The sequence below is a fragment of the Tenrec ecaudatus genome, chromosome 3 (assembly GCF_050624435.1).
Source record: "Tenrec ecaudatus isolate mTenEca1 chromosome 3, mTenEca1.hap1, whole genome shotgun sequence".
Taxonomy (NCBI): domain Eukaryota; kingdom Metazoa; phylum Chordata; class Mammalia; order Afrosoricida; family Tenrecidae; genus Tenrec; species Tenrec ecaudatus.
Window position 1 is genome coordinate 115,571,310 of NC_134532.1, and position 19,155 is coordinate 115,590,464.

Consider the following 19,155-nt stretch of genomic DNA (forward strand, 5'->3'; position numbering starts at 1 on the left):
ATACTCATCCTCCCCCAGATCTCTGGTGGATCAGGGTAGCTGTATGTGCGAAATGAAGGAATGAGATACAAAGAAGTGGCCTTCTATTCTCCCAGCATGGAAAAATAAACGAAGCCTCACCAGGGGGCGCTCTTGTACTTATTTCTTGGAGGAAGTGATGCTGGAAGTGGAGTAACCTTGAGGTCATGAGGTCTAAAGTGGCACGTTAAGGACTGTGAACAAGCACATTCCAACTAACCAGCAAACAGGTGACAGCAACTGGAATGTTTTTTGGATAGCTTTATTGGCATATAATTCACATATCATGCAATTTAATCACTCAATCATATTAAGAAGAGTTGTATAGCCATCACCATAATCAATTTGAGAACATTTTCTTCTCCTACTTATTGTTAACTCCCCATTTCCCCCCAGCCTCCCGTACCATGCTCCTGTGTAATCATTAAGCCAGTGGCTGCCTCTATAGATCTACCTAGCCTGAGTTTTATACACAGAAAATAATATATATGACAAGAACAAAAACAAAATAACAAAAAGTAGAAAAAACAGGAACAATGATAAAACGAAACAGAGGAAAACCTCAATTGAAAAGAAAGCAGAGAGTATTCAAAACTGAAGCAAGCTGAAAGTGGGTCAGAAGGGAGATGAAATGAGAAGGTCATATCTTTTATCTGATTGCATCTGCCATCACCGATTTCCTCTGTTGGATAACAAGGGTACCCACACCCCTGCACTGTGGTCAGAGGGGAGTCACCAGAGGCTTCACCCGAGTGGGGACGCTGCACATGGATTTTGGACTTCCGCTGCCGTTCATAGACGTCTGCAAACAGGGTATTCAGAATTTAAGGTCTGATGCTGTTCCCTCCTTCAGATTTGGATAGCCCTAGACTGTCGAATTAGAATTTGTTTTTGGTTTGGTGAGAAAAAGATATGTCTCATTTTGGTTACATCCTTTGTTATGGATTGAATTGTGCCCCTCATCACCCACCCACCCTCCACCACTGAAATAAGTATCGGAATCCTGCTCCCTATACTTCAGATGCAGTATCATTTGGCAATGTGGGTTTCTTTGTTTAGTTGGGGCCCTGGTGGTCCAGTGGTTCCGAGGTGGCCTGAGATCTGCATGGTGGGCAGTTGAAAAACACCAATAGCCCCAACGGGGAAAGACTGGCTTTCTACCCTGTCAACAGTTAGAGTCTCAGAATCCCACAGGGGTGGCCACGAGGCAGCACAGGCTGCATGCCAGTGAGTCTGGTTTGTTATGTTAGTGAGGCCACATCACAGTAGCGTGCATCTGAAACTTAATCCCTTTTGAGATCTTACAAGGGCAGATTAGGCACAAAGACAAGCAACCAAAAATTCGGGAAGACAGATGCCATGTGAGGCTCTCCAAGGAACCATGAATGTCAGGACCTCGAAGCTGGGACACATTTCCCCCCAGTGCTAATAGAAAGGGGGCTTTCCCAGAGTCATGACCCTGAATTTGGACTTTCATCCTCTTAATGTGCCCCTGCAAGGTCACTTCCTCATGGTATTACTGTAACAACAGCATGAAGGCATTAATCCACCCTCGGAGTCAGGTTTCCATTGCAGGCAGGCAAGGGCAACCCTAACTCAGAGAGCTAGTGGACACAGGGCCAGAGTTCACACACAGATCTGTCTGCCACCAAGCACCTTGCTCCCCGCAGGCTATTGGACACCTTCCAGAGCTGCGCTCCTAGCGACACTTTGCTCCGTTTAAGCTTCCTAGCAGCTGGGAAAGTGTTCAGACTCCCATCCTCCTAGCACTGGGGACTTCATTTCCTTATGTGTTCTAACAGATCTACTGAGCAGAGCCATTCAAAGTTAATTTCAACTCGTCAGCCCTCTTCCCCACAGAGATAGGCCACTGGTTGACCTCTGCTCGCAGGCTCCATGTAACACAACAGCCCAGGATTTAGCTGTCTCCTCAGAGCACAGTACTGTCCAACTTGACTACGGATCCTACTTTATTTGCGTTGTAAAGAGTAATTCCTGGTCTCCTTGGGCTTCATCTTGACTGCCCTCAGGAGATTAGAGGTGTATTCCCTACACTGCAGCTGGAGGCCTGCAACCTGCTGAGCTTTCCTGCTCTGTGTGCATTTGTGGATCACTGGCCCTGGGAACCCTCTGTTTTCCTAGCAAAATTTCAGAAGCCGACAGCTTACTCTTTGCCACTATGGTAGAGCTTGAATTCTAAGCCCTTGGTTTGTTAAAGGTTGTGGTTTACAGTAGAGCTTCAACTCCTATGTTCAGTCTTGACAGAAATTCAGCTTCCATGTGAATTCTTTCTGACCATGACCAGCAGTGTGATGGAAGCATTTCTCTCAGGCAGGGTCTGTCTGAAAATAGACTACAGGGCCCTAACCATCCCTGGGAGAAGCAGTCTTGCCTTCAGGGGGCTTTGCCTTAATAGAAATTGAGGCACTAGGGCACATGCTCATAAGTTATACCCAGACCATCAAGGAACCAGGTCATAAGGGCCTCAGACCAATCTTGTAAACTTTTCTAATTTTTAATTGTGCATGTATCTCAATCATGGCCTCTTCCCTTATCCTATTGCCCCACTTGTAACAGTGATGGATGAATCATCCACTAATCATGATTTTGTGGTGATTTCCTTCCTTTTCTACAACTAGCCACATGGCCATGACAATGGACACCAGGTGGCTTCACGCTGTTGGCATCCCTCATTGAAATGAATTGTGTGTGTTCTGTCTTTGACCTGCTTAAGACTTAATAAAAGTGTCTCTAAAACATACTGTATATACACGTGTATAAGTCGAGTTTTTCAGCACAAAAAATGTGCTGAAAAAATGGGGTTCGGCTTATACATGGGTCAATGGTACCGCAGCGAGGGCAGCGTCTATGATGACCTCACACCAGCTGAAGCTCTGCATTGGGATACGGATGATGAGGAGGAATCCAGTTTTGAAGGATTTTAACTCTACATTTTAGCTTGGTTGCTGATTGAACTCAGGGAGTAGTACTCTTAAGGTATCATTGTTGATACCTTATTGTTTTTGTTGAACCTATTTTCCACTTACTGTGCTGGTTTACTAATGTTAAATGACTTGTCCTTTTATTTAAAATAAATATTTAAATACATTACCACCACTGATGTCTCAATTTTAGTAATTTTATTTTCATTTGTTTTGATTATTGAAACTCACCAATAGTTTCTGCATTTTCCACCCAAGGCTTATACTCAAGTCAATCAGTTTTCCTGGTTTCCCAGGCAATAATTAGGTACCTCGGCTTATACTCAGGTTATCTTATATTCGAGTATATACGGCAGTTTAATTTGAGGTCTTTTCCTCATAGAAGATGATGATTGTTAGGTGTTATGTCAACTTGAGTAGGCTAAGAGTCTTCCATGATATGATCTAACCCAGTGTGGTCAGCTCCATGATAGGCTCTTCGGTGAAGCAGCCAAGCCCTTTGGGGACGAATAGGAAGAAGTGTCACCTCTTTAATGTGGTCACAGTCTTGATGTCATGGAGAGAGGTTTCCCTGGGGCGACCCCCTTAGGATAGCCTGACATTGTGCAGAAGCTAGCTCACTTCTGCTGTGGCTGAATCTTGTATCTGGTTTCATAGACCTCCTTTTATGTTGCCTGCCGATTCATTTGGTGACCATGGATTCATTTACTTCGGCATCTACCAGACTATTGCCTTCCTGCTTCAACTTCCTGCTTACTATTCATCAGCTCCTGCAGCTACACAGGTCAGGAGAATTCTCCAGCTTACCTCTGACCTACAGACTTGACCCACACTGGACTTGAACTGACCTGGACAACTGCATGATCTATTTCTTGATACAAATCTCTTTCTATATACATACACATAGATTTGGCTTATCCATAGAACCCAGCCTAACACAAACATTTAGTGAAATGTGGAATAAAATGCCCTAACTTGTCAGCTGGTGTTTCCATGTCTCCCTGCTTTTATACACACACATACAAACACACCTACTTGACAAATTATTCACGTAACCCATATCATGGCATTTCCCATCTGACAGCATGAAATGTGTCCACCGGTTACCAATGCTGTTCGCGCTGAACCACGGTTCAGGGCCCCAGTTCCTGCTTCAGGGACATATGAAAGGAGCTGCCGTAAGAAAGTGAAGTATTACCCTGAAACAACAGTGCGTCACCGTCGACGCCTTCAAGGAACAGAACACTCTAACTTGTCTTTCCAATGATACATCTACCTTCAGGAGAAAGCCTAAGATAAATCGCAATTTCTTTATCACAAGTTTCTTTCCGCTCTGGTTCTCTGCACAGTGGGCATGAAGTAAGCAAGTACATTAGATTCGAGATTATTCGTGACTAGATCTTCAGATTTAAAAAACAAACAGAAATTTACAAAATTCAAATGTAAGATGTAAAGATGAATTAAAACATCATTTCATGCTATCGAATGAATTCTGTGGAATAGTTGGGCTTAGCTGTGTGGGTCTTTGCTTCACTTGAAGTCAGTGGGGTTACCATCATCCAGGGGTTCTGGGAGCTGTTCATTCACCAATCTAGTGCCTTGCCTGGGATAACTAGGTTGCCTGGGATAACTAGGTTGGTCTCAGTGGCTAAGGTTACTGTAGTTGGACTGTATTTTCACTGCATGTTTGCTTTCTGTTCATGGCTTCTCCACATGATATTCCCAGTAGAGTACAAGCAACTAAATTTACAAAAGCAGAAATTTCAAGGATTTCTGAAAGGTTAGCTCAGAATTGGCACAGTGTCATCTCTGTTGCATTTTATTGGCTAAAATGGATCACAGGGGCAGCTGAGAATCAGTAATGTGAGTAGTGTGCGTAGTGGTATGAATACCAAGAGACCCGGTCCATTAAGACCCATCTTTAGAAACTAGCGATTGCAATTGCTGTTCATTCTACCACATGTAGCAATGATGCTTAATATGGTAAATATTTCTTCAAAGGAAAAATGTGTGATCTTATTAGACACATAAATCATCAATATGTTTGGATATTGAGCACATCTGGAAACCATGCACTTCCAGGAAATCACACTCGCTTACTTTTAGAACCAAAGAACTCCAAAATTTTTAATATCTTATCTAATTTTTACAAGGAAAAAGACAATTAAGCTTTGTCAAAACATAGGTCAGTTTATTACTTGTAGAACAATAACAATCTAGTAATAGTTACTATTTATTAAATGCTTATTTGGAGTAAACCCAAAGCCAAACTCACTGCCATCAAGTTGATTCCTACTCAAAGTTGACTGACCCTTTGCGTTTCTGAAACTTTAAATCTTGGTGGGAGAAGAGCCTTATCTTTCTCCCCCCGAGTGATTGGTGGGTTCACACTTGTGAGTGTGTCGTTAGCAGCTCCATGTGTAGCCCACGACACCACCAGGGCTCCTTATTTGGGACAGGCTTTGGGCTATCACCTGTACATATGACTGTACTTCATCTTTGCAAAGTCCCTATGGGTAGACATTATGGCCTCTCATTTCCAAAGGCAAAGCAAGTTCAAATGAGTTTTGTAACGTGCCTAAAATCACCGTCTAACAATTAGATCATCCAGGATATAAACCCAAGCCAACCTGATATGTAATCCATGTGTTCTTAAAGTCTATGTTCTCATTGTATTTGTTTGGTCCTTTCTCATTATTTTCTGAGTTACATCATGCTATTCAATTTAAGGGGAAACAAGTGCTAAATCAGATACTCTCATTTCTAAAGACTGAGAACACCTTTGCTAACTACAGCTTCCATTGCCATCAAATTGATGCTGACACATAGCCATCACATAAGACAACAGAACTCACCCCGAGTTCCCAACCTTGTAAATCTTCATGGAAGCAGACTACCATCTGCTTCTGCCACGAAGAGGATGGTAAACCAGGAATCTTTCAGTTAGCAGCTGAGTGCTTCCCAACAGCACCAGGAAAAGGCTCTCTCCCCACTACAGAGCTTGATTATATCAAGATTTTAAAATTCATTTTCTATCTTGGCAGGAGAGACCAACCAATTCCCCAGTGTTCTCAGATCTGCACACATATTCCTCTGTGCGTAAACTTGAACCTTATCCAAACCCCAAGGTTATGGAGTGAAATTCTCCTCCTGGTTTATCTAGGTTATCAGACAAGTTTCTCTTTTGGCATTGGAGCTGTGAATCATAAATTCTCATTTGTGTCATCTAAGGACACAGAAATGGGACACCTGTGCATTTCATTTTGTGGGAGCATGGGTTTGAGAATATCTCACTGAAAATCAGCTTATCTTATTTTCATAATAAGATCTCTGCTGATGGAGACTACATGTGAATGCTGTATTTCTATGGCTTTTCTGTATGAGTCACAGAAGCACCAGCCACACTGGGTTGCTACGCTTTATAAGAAATACCCACACTCTCCAACATGGGACACTGGCCCTATTTCTCATTTAGAAAATCTTTTATACCTCCCCACAACAAATAAGGTGGGGTCAGCAGCTCACCTACACCGAGTTCAACAAAGAGGAAGGAGAATCCAACTCAGCATCGGCCCAAGGCCAATTCCTGTGAGGCAGAAGTCACACATGCCTCTACCCTCCAGCCCTCCTTACCAATTTGGATACCAACTGCCCTTCCACAGCACTCTAATTCTCAGCTGGGTTTGATGGTTCATTGCAATAGCCACGCAGAACTCGTGGACTATACTCACGATTAAAGGATTTAGTAGGTAGGGAAGTTAACAGGTTACAATTCAGGATCAGAAATGCTCACAACACAAGTCTTCCATTGGAACAGCCTCTTCTCAACTACATCTATAGGCAGGCTTCTCTGTGGTCCTAGGCCTCTCAGGCACAGGTCCCTGGGCCTCTGCCCTGCTCAGGCAATGCCCCAGAGGAACACCCTTCAATTATAAGCCTCAGCCCAAAAGAATTCTGTGGATAAGCACACCTAGGTTGTCAATTAAGTGCCTAGAGACCACCCTTCCAAAAGCAGGCTTCTTGCCCGGTGACACAGCTTTCCTAGCCCAATGGCATGGGAAGCCCACCACGCTGTCTCACACTGTGACGACTGTGACTCACTCCCTCCTCCGCTGCTTCTCTGGTATCACAGCTGTCGGTCTCTGGAGCAAGGACATTCAATGGGCATTGATCTCAGTTCCCAAAGATGTGCTCCGTGCCTGGCTTTTCCTGCTTCTGAAATGACTCGCTGAAAACCCAGTAGGATGACAGCATTTCCAAATCCCTACATTAGAGTTCCAAGGTTTTTTGTTTGTTTGTTTATAATCACAATTAGATCTGGTAATAATCACTCATGATTGAACCATGTAATTTATCAGCAACATCCCCCAACCCAACGCAACCCATCAGGAAAAGAAGAAATACCCTCGATTTGCATAGGTCTATCCAGTCATTTGGTGGGAGTTACTATGGCTAGAAGACTGTGACTATAAAACTCATATCAAACAAAGCACTCCACCCACCACCCCACCATCTCAGTCTCTCAAAATCTTTCATGTTCAAGGTCAAAGGCCATCTGCCAAACAACAGTTTTCCTCATTATCAGAGTTAAAATTAATTAATCTCTGCCCTGTGAACCTGTATAAAATATACCATATGTACTCAAGTATAAGCCTAGGCACCTAATTTTACCACAAAAAACTGGGGGACTTTTTCAGCATAAAAATGTCCTGTTAAAACTCTGCTTATACTCGAATAGAGGTATCAATTGTTTTTTGCATTAAAAATTACTTCAAAGCTTAAGGACTTAAAACAAGTATTGTTTGCTCACAGTTCTATGGGTTGATAATATGGACAAGGTTAAACTTCATTAACTTATGTTCATGTGCTATTGAGCTAGTTTATTCATATGTTTGCCATCAGTTAATGGTTTGGCCGAGAGCAGCCGATTCCAGAGTCTTATTCACAGGTCTGAGGTCTTGACTGCTTTGATTGGAAAGGCTGGGTGGTTGGGCCTTTTCTCCATGAGCAAAGAGTGTAGAACAGGCTATTATAGAGCATCATGTTGCCTCATTTTGTTAGTCAAAGATTTAAACAAACAAACAAAACCAACCAAACTTACTGCCATCGAGTAGGATCTGACTCATAGCAACCCTATATGATAGGGTAGAACCTCCTCTGTGGGTTTTGGATGGAAACTGTTACAGGAGGAGAAAACGTCATTTTTCCCCCCTGGAGTAGCCTGTGGTTTCAAACTGATGACGCTTGAACAAAGAGGTTGTTGTTAGGTGCTGTGGAGTCAGTCCTGCCTCAATAGCGACTCTGTGCACCACAGAGTGAGAAACTCCTGGGTCTCGTGTCGTCTTCACGATTGTTCTTATGTTTGACCCCATTGTTGCAGCCACCATGTCAAACCAATCTTATTAAGGATGTTCCTTTTTTCTGCCACACCTCTATTTTACCAAACATGACTTGCTGCTCCAGGGACTGGGCTCTCCTGGCAACATGTCCAAAGTACAGTGAGACAAAGTCTTGATATCCTTAACTTTAAGGGACCTTCTGGCTGTTCTTCCAAGACTGATTTTGTTTGTTCTTTTGGCAGTTCTTCACCAGCACCATAATTCAAATGCACCTATTCACGTTCCGTCTTCCTTTTTCGATGTCTATGGTAGTTCCATAATCTGTCAATTTGCAAAGGAGTAGAGTCTATCAACCAGGTCACAGCCAATGAGCCTCTGTGTGAGCATGGACTTCTCCTGAGGATTGTGGGAACTCCTGTCTTTCTTCCTTGAAGTGGGACACACATTCAACCTGCAAGCCATTCCTGTTGACAAGCTACATGGAGCTACGCTGATGGAGCCAGAGCCCTGGAGCTGGAGGAGTCACATGGAGACCCATGCCAGCACTGAGATAAGCTGTTCCCACTGCCACTGGAGCCACAAGACTTCCCACCCACTGGCCTGTGATCTTCCTGCGTTCAGCATCATTGCATGTGTTGTGTGAGTCTGAAGAGGAATTTATAGACTGGTATCAGACATATGGGTCAATATCAGACTTATGGATTTGATTCCGACTGGGCTGGGATGTTTTCTGATTATACAATTACATTTCACATAAAGCTCTTTCTAACACACCTATGAGTGTCGCTGGATTTGTTTCTCTAGTCAACCCAGGTTTACACAATAATTGATATAAAAGTTCTCTATTACACACATATGAGTGTCTCTGGATTTTTTTCTCGTTAACCTGGACTAACACAATGTCCAACTTTCACATGCATTTGGGGTGATTGAAAATACCATTGCTAGGGTCAGGCACACCTTAGTCCTCACAGTGTCATCCTTGCTTTCAACACTTTAAGGAGACCTAGTTCAGCAGACTTACTCAATCCAGTGAATCACACACAGTCACAAAGAAAGCTCAGCTACAAAGTAGGCAAAAAATAATAATAATTCTTCATTTCTTTTTTCAATATAAATGTATTGTTCCATTCGGGTTTTCCCCATAAAATCTTTTGTATCCAAGTTGCAGCCTCATAATTAGTATTTTAAATTTTTGAATATTTTCAATTTATTTTTCTCTGTAAACCATAATATTTTTAAACTTTTAATTTTGAGTTAATTTTAGATTTACAGGTAAGTTGCAAAAATCTTTCTGTTTCTAAATATCTCACACCCAACTTCCCCAATAGTAACATTTTACATGAGCATAGTACACTAGTCAGAAAAAGGAAATTAAAACAGAATGAAAATAATAATAACAATAATTATAGCAATGGTGACATATTCTAAAAATTACAACCAATGGCAAGGAACAAGTTGCATAAAATTATCTAAGAGAAATTTATTTGTTGTGTAAACTTTGACTTGAAACACAATACTTTTTTTGTTTTTTTAAAGGAAATTAGCTTTGGTACAATTCTATTAACTAAAGACCTATTTGACTTTGTACACTAAACCCTATTTATTATTCTAAGACCTGCCCAATTGTGTTTAGTTGTGAGTTTTTTATCTCCTGCAGGCTATCACAGCCGTTCATTATCTTTTATGACCTTAAAATTTTTAATGGATTCTGTTGAGCATGCTTCATCGGAGTTTGTCTGCTGTTTTTTCATGATTGCACATTTGCTTGGCCAAATATCACAAATATGATTCTCTTAGTGCATTGTATCACAGATTCATGATGTGGGTATGTTATTACTGTTGTGGTTGACCTTGACATTAAGCTGATCTTTTGCAGTTTTCCCTTTGTAAAATGTCCATCTTCCCCATTGCAGTTAATGACTTGGGAAGATACCTCACACTGTTATAATATCTGTCTAATTTTTTACCCATCAATTTTAACAGTCATCAATAGATTTTATCTGTAACAACTATAGCAAATAGATATGTAAGGAAGAAAGGTCTGGCATATATGAGGAGTGTGAGTGTCTCAAAGTGAAACTATTTATAGTGGCTATTAGTGGAAAGCCATGGAATTGGCAGTGTACAAAGAGAGCTTTAATTTTCTATATACTTCTGAATACTTTTAATACTTTTGGAACAAGTATATATTGTACATCTTAGGTTTAAAAAGATGTTTTTTAAAAAAATAAATCATTTTATTGGGGGCTCTTACAGCTCACATAACAATCCATACACCAATTGTAGCAAGCACATTTGTACATATGTTACCATCATCATTTCCAAAACATTTTCTTTCTACTTGAGCCCTTGATATCAGCTCTTCTTTATTCCCCTCCGTCCCCTATACTCCCACCCTTGCTAATTTATAGATTATTTTCATTTTCATATTTTACACTGTCTGCTGTCTCCCTTCACCTATGTTTCTGTTACTTGTACCCATGGGAGGGGGGATCAACTCTCCCTTTCTCCCCCTTCTTTCCCCACCTTCCCCCACCCTCATGGTGTCGCTACTCTCATTATGAGTCCTGAGTGGTTAATCTGTCCTGGATTCTGTCTGTTGAAAACTCTTGTCTGTGCCAGTACATGCTCCAGTCTATCCGGATTTGTAAAGTAGAACTGGGGTCATGGTAGTGGGGGCGAGGAAGCATTACAAAACCAGAGGAATGTTGTGTGTTTCATCAGTGCTATATGCGCCCTGGCGGGCTTGTTCCTTCCTTTCAATCCTTCTGTGAGGGGATGTCCAATTGTGTACAGATGGGCTTTGGGTCTTCACTCCGCACCCCCTCATTCACATTGATATGACTATTTGTTTTGGGTCTTCTGATGCCTGATATCTGATGAAAAAGATACATTTTTAAAAGATCTCTTAGCCTATCAAACTTAGAAAACAAACCCATTGCCACGGAGTCTATTCCAAGTCATAGGAACCCTGTAAGACAGAGTAGATCTATCCCATAGGGTTTCTGAGGCTATAAATCTTTGTGAAAACAGACAGCCTCATCTTTCTCCCCATGAGTGAAACCTTCTTCCCCACCAGACGCCTACAGACCATTGATAGATATACCTTAATGTGGCAAGGGACAGTGAAAGAGAGGAAGGCCCTCAACGAGATGGACTGACACAGTGGCTGCAACAATGGGCCCAAGCAGAGGAACAATGGAGAGGCGGGCATAGGACCGGGCAGTCTTTCCTTCTGTTGTGCACAGGGTTGCTATGGGTCAGAAATGACTGAATGGCGCCTAACAGCAATATTGTGGCAAACATCGTCAAGAAATTCCCAACACAGTGTTCTCTTTGAAACTCTCACTCAATGGAGACAATAAAATGTTGGATCAACATTTTCCAAATTATGTTTTCTGTAATTATCTTTAAAAATAAAATTTAAAATCTCCCCAGAGTAAGGAAATAAATATATCTTTCCAACAATGTTGAAAGTAAAGATATTTTAAAAGAAATTAAATTTCTTTTAAATGTAGAGAAATTAAATTTAAAGAAATTAAAATAGAAAAAGAAAACAGATGGGAAAAATCAGATTTTGTATACTTTTTAAAAATATAAATCTTCACTAAAAGACAATCTAAAAATATTGATTTAGAAGCTTATTATCTGAAAACATTAGAACATCAGTAACACTATTAAAATATTAAGCATTTCATTCCTCACTGAATCAAGTCTGTATTAGTCCTAAAATAAAATGAGAGGACATCTGGAAGATAAAATGATTGAAAGAAAAAATTTAAAAAATAAATGGTATGTTTAGTGTCACTGGTGGAGTTCAACAAATGGCTATAAAACCACTTGAAAATAAAGAATCTGTGTAATCACAATGAACTTGAAGATGATGCTATAGATTAGATGGTGTTCCCCTCAAATATTGTAAATCTCCTCGAATATTGTAAATCCTAACTCTATGCTGTGTCCCATAAAGAGTTCCCGTCTGAAACACATAGGGGCAGTTCTACCCAGTCCAAAGAGGTCACTGAGTCAGAATGGACTCAACAGCAGTGTGAGGGAATGGGCTGTCTTTGTCATGCAAATATAGCACCCTTAAATAGGGTATCATTAGCTTGAGAAATCAAAGAGATTAAATGCAAGGTAGGAGCAGAGATGGAGGAAAAAAGATGCTAAACCACATGGAAATCAACCAGGGGCAGCAGTTCAGTGAAACAAGGCTTTCCTCCGGAGCCCACAGAGCCAAACAGCTTCTCCCTAGAGCCAGAATGCAGCCTTCTAGCCTTTTAAATTGTGCGAAAATAAATGTGCTTGCGAATTCTTCTATTTGCGTGGTTTACTATGGCAGTGCTAGATAACTAAGAGATAGGCTTAGCATTTATATGTCTCCTGGGAAGCTTGGTGATACAGGAAGAAACATAAAACCAAAGTAAAAGGAGGTTATTAAAATATTATTTCCTGTTGTATTGTAGAACTCGGGAAGAGGATAAACATACCGATTACTTGCATGGCTGGTTCGACGTCTGTTGTGGCCTCTTCCAACAGTGACAGCAGCTTGGCTGATATCTGATGCACGGATTCCATGTTGCTGAACAAGCTATCCACGTCCAGCCTATCAATCTAAAGAAACAGAAACCCTGAGCACCAGCTGACAGAGACACACGCACTACATTTAAGATGCTTTCTCCCGCAGAACAGTAAACATTTTTATGCTCCCCCATGCTGCCTCCATCAACGATTTCTGTAGAAATTCTTATTTGGGAATTCTAAAGTAAATAGGCTCCACTGGGCTACAGGAAATGGACATGGCCTATCTGTTACCTCTGTCTTTTTCCTTATTTTGGATACATTTTAATGGTTTGAGAGCACATCTACCTATTCTTACAAAAAACAGAGGGGAAGATACTTCATACAACCTAATGAAGACTTTTATTAACGGGCCTCTGTGATGAAACATTTCTGCTCTGCACTGTAGGGTCTCTGTGTGAAAGAATCACTTGGCGGCAGTGTGTGGGAGAGGTCTTCACGGAATGGATGTGGAGGCCCTGGGTGGTGAAAACAGTTCAGTGCTAATAGCTGCTAACTGAAAAGTCGCTAACCACCCAGAGCTGCCATAGAAGAAAAGTCTGGATTTCTGCTTCTGAAAGGTCAGTGTATTAGTCTGGGTACTTTAGAGAAACAAATCCACAGAAACTCAGGTATAAGAGAGAGTTTTATGTAAAGGTTAAGTGCGCTTCAAGAAAACATCCCAACCCAGTGCCGCCCAAGTGCACAAGTCCAACATTAACTCCTATGTCCAACACTAATCCACAAAGTCCTCCTCCATCTCACAAAACACGCGCAATGATACTGACTACAGGAGGAAAGCTGAATCAGTGAGTGTGTAAGCATCTCAGCACTGGCAGGGGTCTCCACACGGCTGCTCCAGCACCCAGGGCTGCATCGGGGTAAGTCCATGTGGCTTCTCTTCAGGGATGTCTTGCAGGAAGTGAGCCTTGCCAGCTGAAGCAGGGAACTGGCTAAGGAAGCTGCACATTGGTCTGACCATCACAAAGCAAGAGACCTAAGAACTAGAAAGGCGGGGGTCACTGTGTCATTTATCTCTCCCCCCCCTTCAATTATCCCCACATGTGCGTAGCGGCCAGGTTGGCACAATAAACTAACTACCTCAGTCAATTATTAAAAACCTAGGGAACACGGTTCTACCCAGCAACATACGGGGTCGTCATGAGTTGGAATCGACTCTGCAGCAATTGGTTTTATAAAGACATGTATTCACTCATTCACTGCCCTCAAGTCCATGCCGACTCATAGAGATCCCATAGGACAGGGTAGAACTGACCCATTGAGTTTCTGAGATTGTAACTCCATAGGAGTAGAAAGTCCCTTCTTTCGCCCAAAGCCATGTACTCGAGAATATGAATTTAGAACACTCCACTACTTGTATAGAAGAATGCAAGCGTTAGCCTAAACATGTAACTACTTGCAAAGCTGTTAAGATCACTCTAAAAGGGATCATGGTGGAGATGCTGAGGAGTTCCTTGCTTTTTCCTTTTTAAAACTTCTAAGAAATGTAGTGGAAAACTTCCTCAATTGTATTCTACTACTGAGTGGTTTCTCAAATTTTGTAAATGTATGCACACTCAAAGAAAGCAGGGCAATTATTTTTAGATGCTATATATGGTGCTCATAATAATGTATCCATTCATCCAATCCCATCAAGTGTTTCTTAAGCACCTCCTATGCCCTAGAATTGTGATAGAAGCTCGACTCTGTGATAGGTGTTGGCTATAGCCCAAGATGACAGATTTTGTGAGCTATGTGCCCCAATTTGGAGGGGGCCTTACTCAATATCTTTCACTTGAGTTTAAGTCAAATCTGCTTCCATTATTGTGGTAATCACCTAATCTGGTGTCAATTTAAGGATTACGAGTATAGGGGTGGAGTCTAGGCTGTCAATCTAGGGATAGCCAATGAGACTTCAGTGTGGACATGGCCTTCTCCTGAGAACTCTGGGAAATCTGGTACTTCTTCCTTGGAGGTGGAGGACACCTCTCTCTCTCTCTCTGTGACTCCCTGGGAGACATTGCAAAAGACAAGCCACATGGATGCAACCAGATCTCAGAAGCCGAAGAAGCCACAGAGAGACTCCTGCCAGCACTGAGATGCTTACAATGCCACTGGACCCAAAGACTTCTACCCACTGGCTTGTGATCATCCTGCATTTGGTTTCATTGCATGTGTTTCGTGAGTCTGAAGAGGGCTTTATAGATTGGTAACAGACATATGGGCCACTATCTTTCTTAACTCTCTTTCTTATACACATATATGTGTCCATGAATTTGTTTCTCTAGTCTACCCAGACTAACACAATTATCAAATAACATCTATGCAGGGCACACTCTATTCAGGACTCCACTGGCTGGAGGACGGAAGAGGAGCAGTTGCCTTTTCCCTATGGCTTTCTGTGCATGAGGTCCTACGTGAATAACCAAACCATCAGGAATCAAATTATGTAAAAGTCTCTAAGATGAAACCGGGTCTGCCAAACTAGGGGCAAGAGAGACAGAGAACCTAGTTAAGGGTTAGAAAAGTGGGTGGGGAAATAAAGGGAAATGAACAAGGATGTAGAGACAGGCTTAGAGAAATTCTGGCGATGAAGACTGGCATGGCAGCTTCTTGCTGAGACTCTCAGCAGCATCTTCTCAGGAGTCCCAGGTCTATTTCATGGGCAAGAGGAGGCAATGGGCTCATATTTTTATCCCACCTTTTTACATCGGCCCATCTGTTACATTGGGCACCATTCTGATCAGGATATTCTATTATTGAATATGGAAATATGTCTTCACATTGTACCTTGTTTGAACTTGATAGCTATTTGTTATTTCTTACCAACATAATCTTTCTGTATGCACATTTCTTTCAACAACCTTGAGAAGTCTCTCACCTTTCTATGATCAGTCATTTTCGTAAGATAACTCCCAGTATGCTTTCTAGTTAAATCTCATGTGATTATATGGAGTAGGTTTGCCTCAATAGAAAATTATCAGTTTATTACTACTTTCATATATCCTGGAATTATTTCATCGTAATCACTACTAGTTCTAAGGGTCTTTAAACCAGTGTCTTACAAAATGTCCTCTCAGTGTGGACTCAACTTAGCAGGAGAGGGCACATGTGGCTTTTGTGCCTGAAACCAATGGAGAGGCAAGAGTTTCTATTCCTAGACTAGAATATACTTAATATTATGCAAAATATCTAAACAGCATATAAGCAGTTATTTGACTTGTTTTTTAATTATCTTTTAAATGTAGCAGAAGTTGCATATCTCTTAGTATCACTAATTTAGCACACTACTTATTCTAAGGAATTGTTTTATGAGTTGGACTTAATTAAATTCACGTTGTATAGTGCAATAGATACATTTCCCCAACGTTGTGTAAGAATAAAACTTTTATAGATTTAAAATGCACAATCCATAGTCTTTAATATATCATTGTTTGAAATTAATCCTCCTAATATATTCAAGTCCACATCTAATTTACCTGCTTTATAGAGATAGAAAATTAGATTTAATTCATATGTGGTATCTTCTAATTAATGCTCATCTGCTATTAATAGAAGCACATTGTATGAAGAATATCTAATATTCTATCACTTGACTACTAAGATTTTCTTAAACCAATATCAACCCCTGATATTTTCAATTCACTCATGTACATATGAGATCTGGACAATAAATAAGGTCGAAAAGAAGAACTGATGCATTTGAATTATGCCATACTGACTATACCAATGGGCTGCCAAAAGAATGACCTCATGTATCACAGAAGAAATACAGCCAGAATGCTCCTTTGAACAAGTTATCAGCAGGGGCCAATTCCTGGAAAAGGCATCTTGCTTTGTGAAGTAAAAGGCCAGTGAAAAAGACAGAAAGATAGATAGATGGACACAGTGGCTGCAACACTGGGCCCAACCTAGCAATGATTGTAAGGCTGACTCAGGATTAGCCAGTGTTTCGTCTTGCTGTCCATGAGCTAGTTATTGGCGTTGGAGTCTACAGTACTCAATGGCAGCTACTAGAAACAGCAACATCATGATGACCTTTTTCATTTTATTGTGTATATTTTTAGGAGCAAATTCCATTGCCTTATGTTTATTACTTTGTGTCTAATGTCAAATTGTAAAATATGAATTTTGATGTGAAATTTGGAGAGGGGAAATTAATGTGGAAGCTGTCATACGTAAAATTATACAACCATTTAAGGGCGGAACAAAGTAGTAATTGGCTGTTTTGAAATATGACTACTTCATGCTAAAAAAAAAATTCTTTCAAGTAAATTCCAACATATCTGACTAACACGGACAGACTAGAACTGCCTCTGAGGTTCTAAATCTTCACTGAAGCCAACTGCCTACTCTTTGTGCATCAGAAAAGCTGGTGGGGTAGCAGCCCACTACTAAACCCACTGCACTCCCAGGGATCCTTGCCTCAGTCCATAACCAGTCAACACCAATAACAGAGTACCTTGCTGGATTTCTTTTTGCTTGCTTGTTCTTGATTTTTTTCCCCCCGCTCAGTTTTCACTTTTTCCCCTAGGGTCAATACCATACATATCTGTCTAGTGTGGAGTATAAATCCATTTAGCAAGGATCTGATCCTGCATTCTATCTATAATCTTGCCACGATGCAACAAATGTCAAATAACAAAACACAGGTTTGGATTAAATTTCTTCCCGAAAGACAGTTAGGATGCAAACATCACTTGGACTGGTTCCAGTTGTTCCCATCACCAGGGGTCCATGGGGATTGTGTGAATCACAAGACGATTCATGTCCAGTCCCCGCTACAGCAAGGAGAAATCAAAAGTCTGCTTTGAAAACCAGTAGGTGATTTTATGATCACTGATAAACAGTCTAGGAGGCAGCAACATATATTTATTAAACATCTACTATAACCTGGGAGCTCTCACTGAGCTTTCTTGAATTGTGTTTTGAATGGATTAAAAATCCATTTTTGAAGAAAGATTTAGTCTCACTAATCATTATTCTAAGCAGAACCAATATGTAACAATTCAAACTTACAAATCAGAAAAAAACAAACAAAAAATCAATGCTTCCTTTAACAACTTCAATGTTTTTTTCTTTACAAAAAATATTCACAGGATAAATTTCAAATAGCAAGTTCCATTACATTTTAGCAATGTTTAAACCTACAATTGCATACGTGCCAAACTCTCCAGGTATAAATAACTAAGCAAAGGGAAACATACCTGCAAAATTACATTAATTCATAGGCCATAATCATTGTTAAAGAACTATTTTGTACCTCCAGAGGCACCATTCACTCACTATTTCCAAGGTATTCCTGCAATCCCCTGCTTTCAAGCCCCAGTCTAAGCCCTTCACTTGACTAAGAGATGGCTATGGTCTCATGATATCTTTCAAGACTGTACCCATCTTAATGTTGCTGTGCCATCCGATTGGTTCCGACTCATATATACAATAGAACAAAACACCGCCCTGGTCCTGCGCCATCCTCATGATTGTTGCATGTCTGAGCCCATTGTTGCAGCCATTGCATCAGTCCATCTCATTGAGGGCATTCCTTCTCACGGCTCATTGCTTTATCAAGCAGGACGTCCTTCTCCAGTGACTGGTCCCTCCTGATAACATGACCAAAGTATGTGAGATAAAGTCACATCATCTCCCTTTTAAAGGTCGTTCTGGCTATTCTTCTTCCAAGATAGATTTGCTTGTTCTTCTGGAAGTCCACAGTGTTTTCAATACTCTTGACCAGCACGATCATTCAAATGCTTCAATTCTTCTGTCCTTATTTACTGTCCAGTTTTCTTGTGTGCATGATTAAAAATACCATGGCAAGGGAGACAGAGGATGGTGTAAGATATGAAAATAATAGTTTATAATGGGTTCATGAGGGTGTGAAGGTTGGGGATGGAGGAAAAAATAAGGAGCTGATACCAAGGGCTTACGTAGAAATAAAATATTTTAAAAAGGATGATGGCAACATATGTACAAATGTGCTTGACACAATGGATGGATGGATTGTTTTAAGAGCTATAAGACCTCCAATAAAATGGTTACTTTTTAAAAATACCATGGCTTGCATCAAGCGTTCCTTAGTGATAAAAATATAACTCTTGAAAATGTCCTGGGCAGCAGATCTGTTCAATGCAATACAGCATTTGATTTCTTGACTTTTGTGCTCATGAACGATGATTATGAATCCAAATAAAATTAATTCCTTGACATCTTCCATATTTTCTCTGTTTATCATGATGCTATCTATTGTTTCTGTTTTGAGGATTTTTCTTGTCTTTACATTGAGTTGTAATGAA

The 19,155-nt window shown here is 40.8% G+C and overlaps 1 protein-coding gene across 1 annotated transcript in view; it reads right to left on the minus strand.

The window, feature by feature from the left end:
* Positions 1-19,155, minus strand: part of ARHGEF38 (Rho guanine nucleotide exchange factor 38) — a 185,988-nt gene that overhangs the window by 87,194 nt on the left and 79,639 nt on the right. Inside the window, exon 3 of the mRNA XM_075544856.1 lies at positions 12,793-12,916. Coding sequence (XP_075400971.1) covers positions 12,793-12,916 — 124 coding nt within the window. The remainder of the gene's footprint in view (positions 1-12,792; positions 12,917-19,155) is intronic.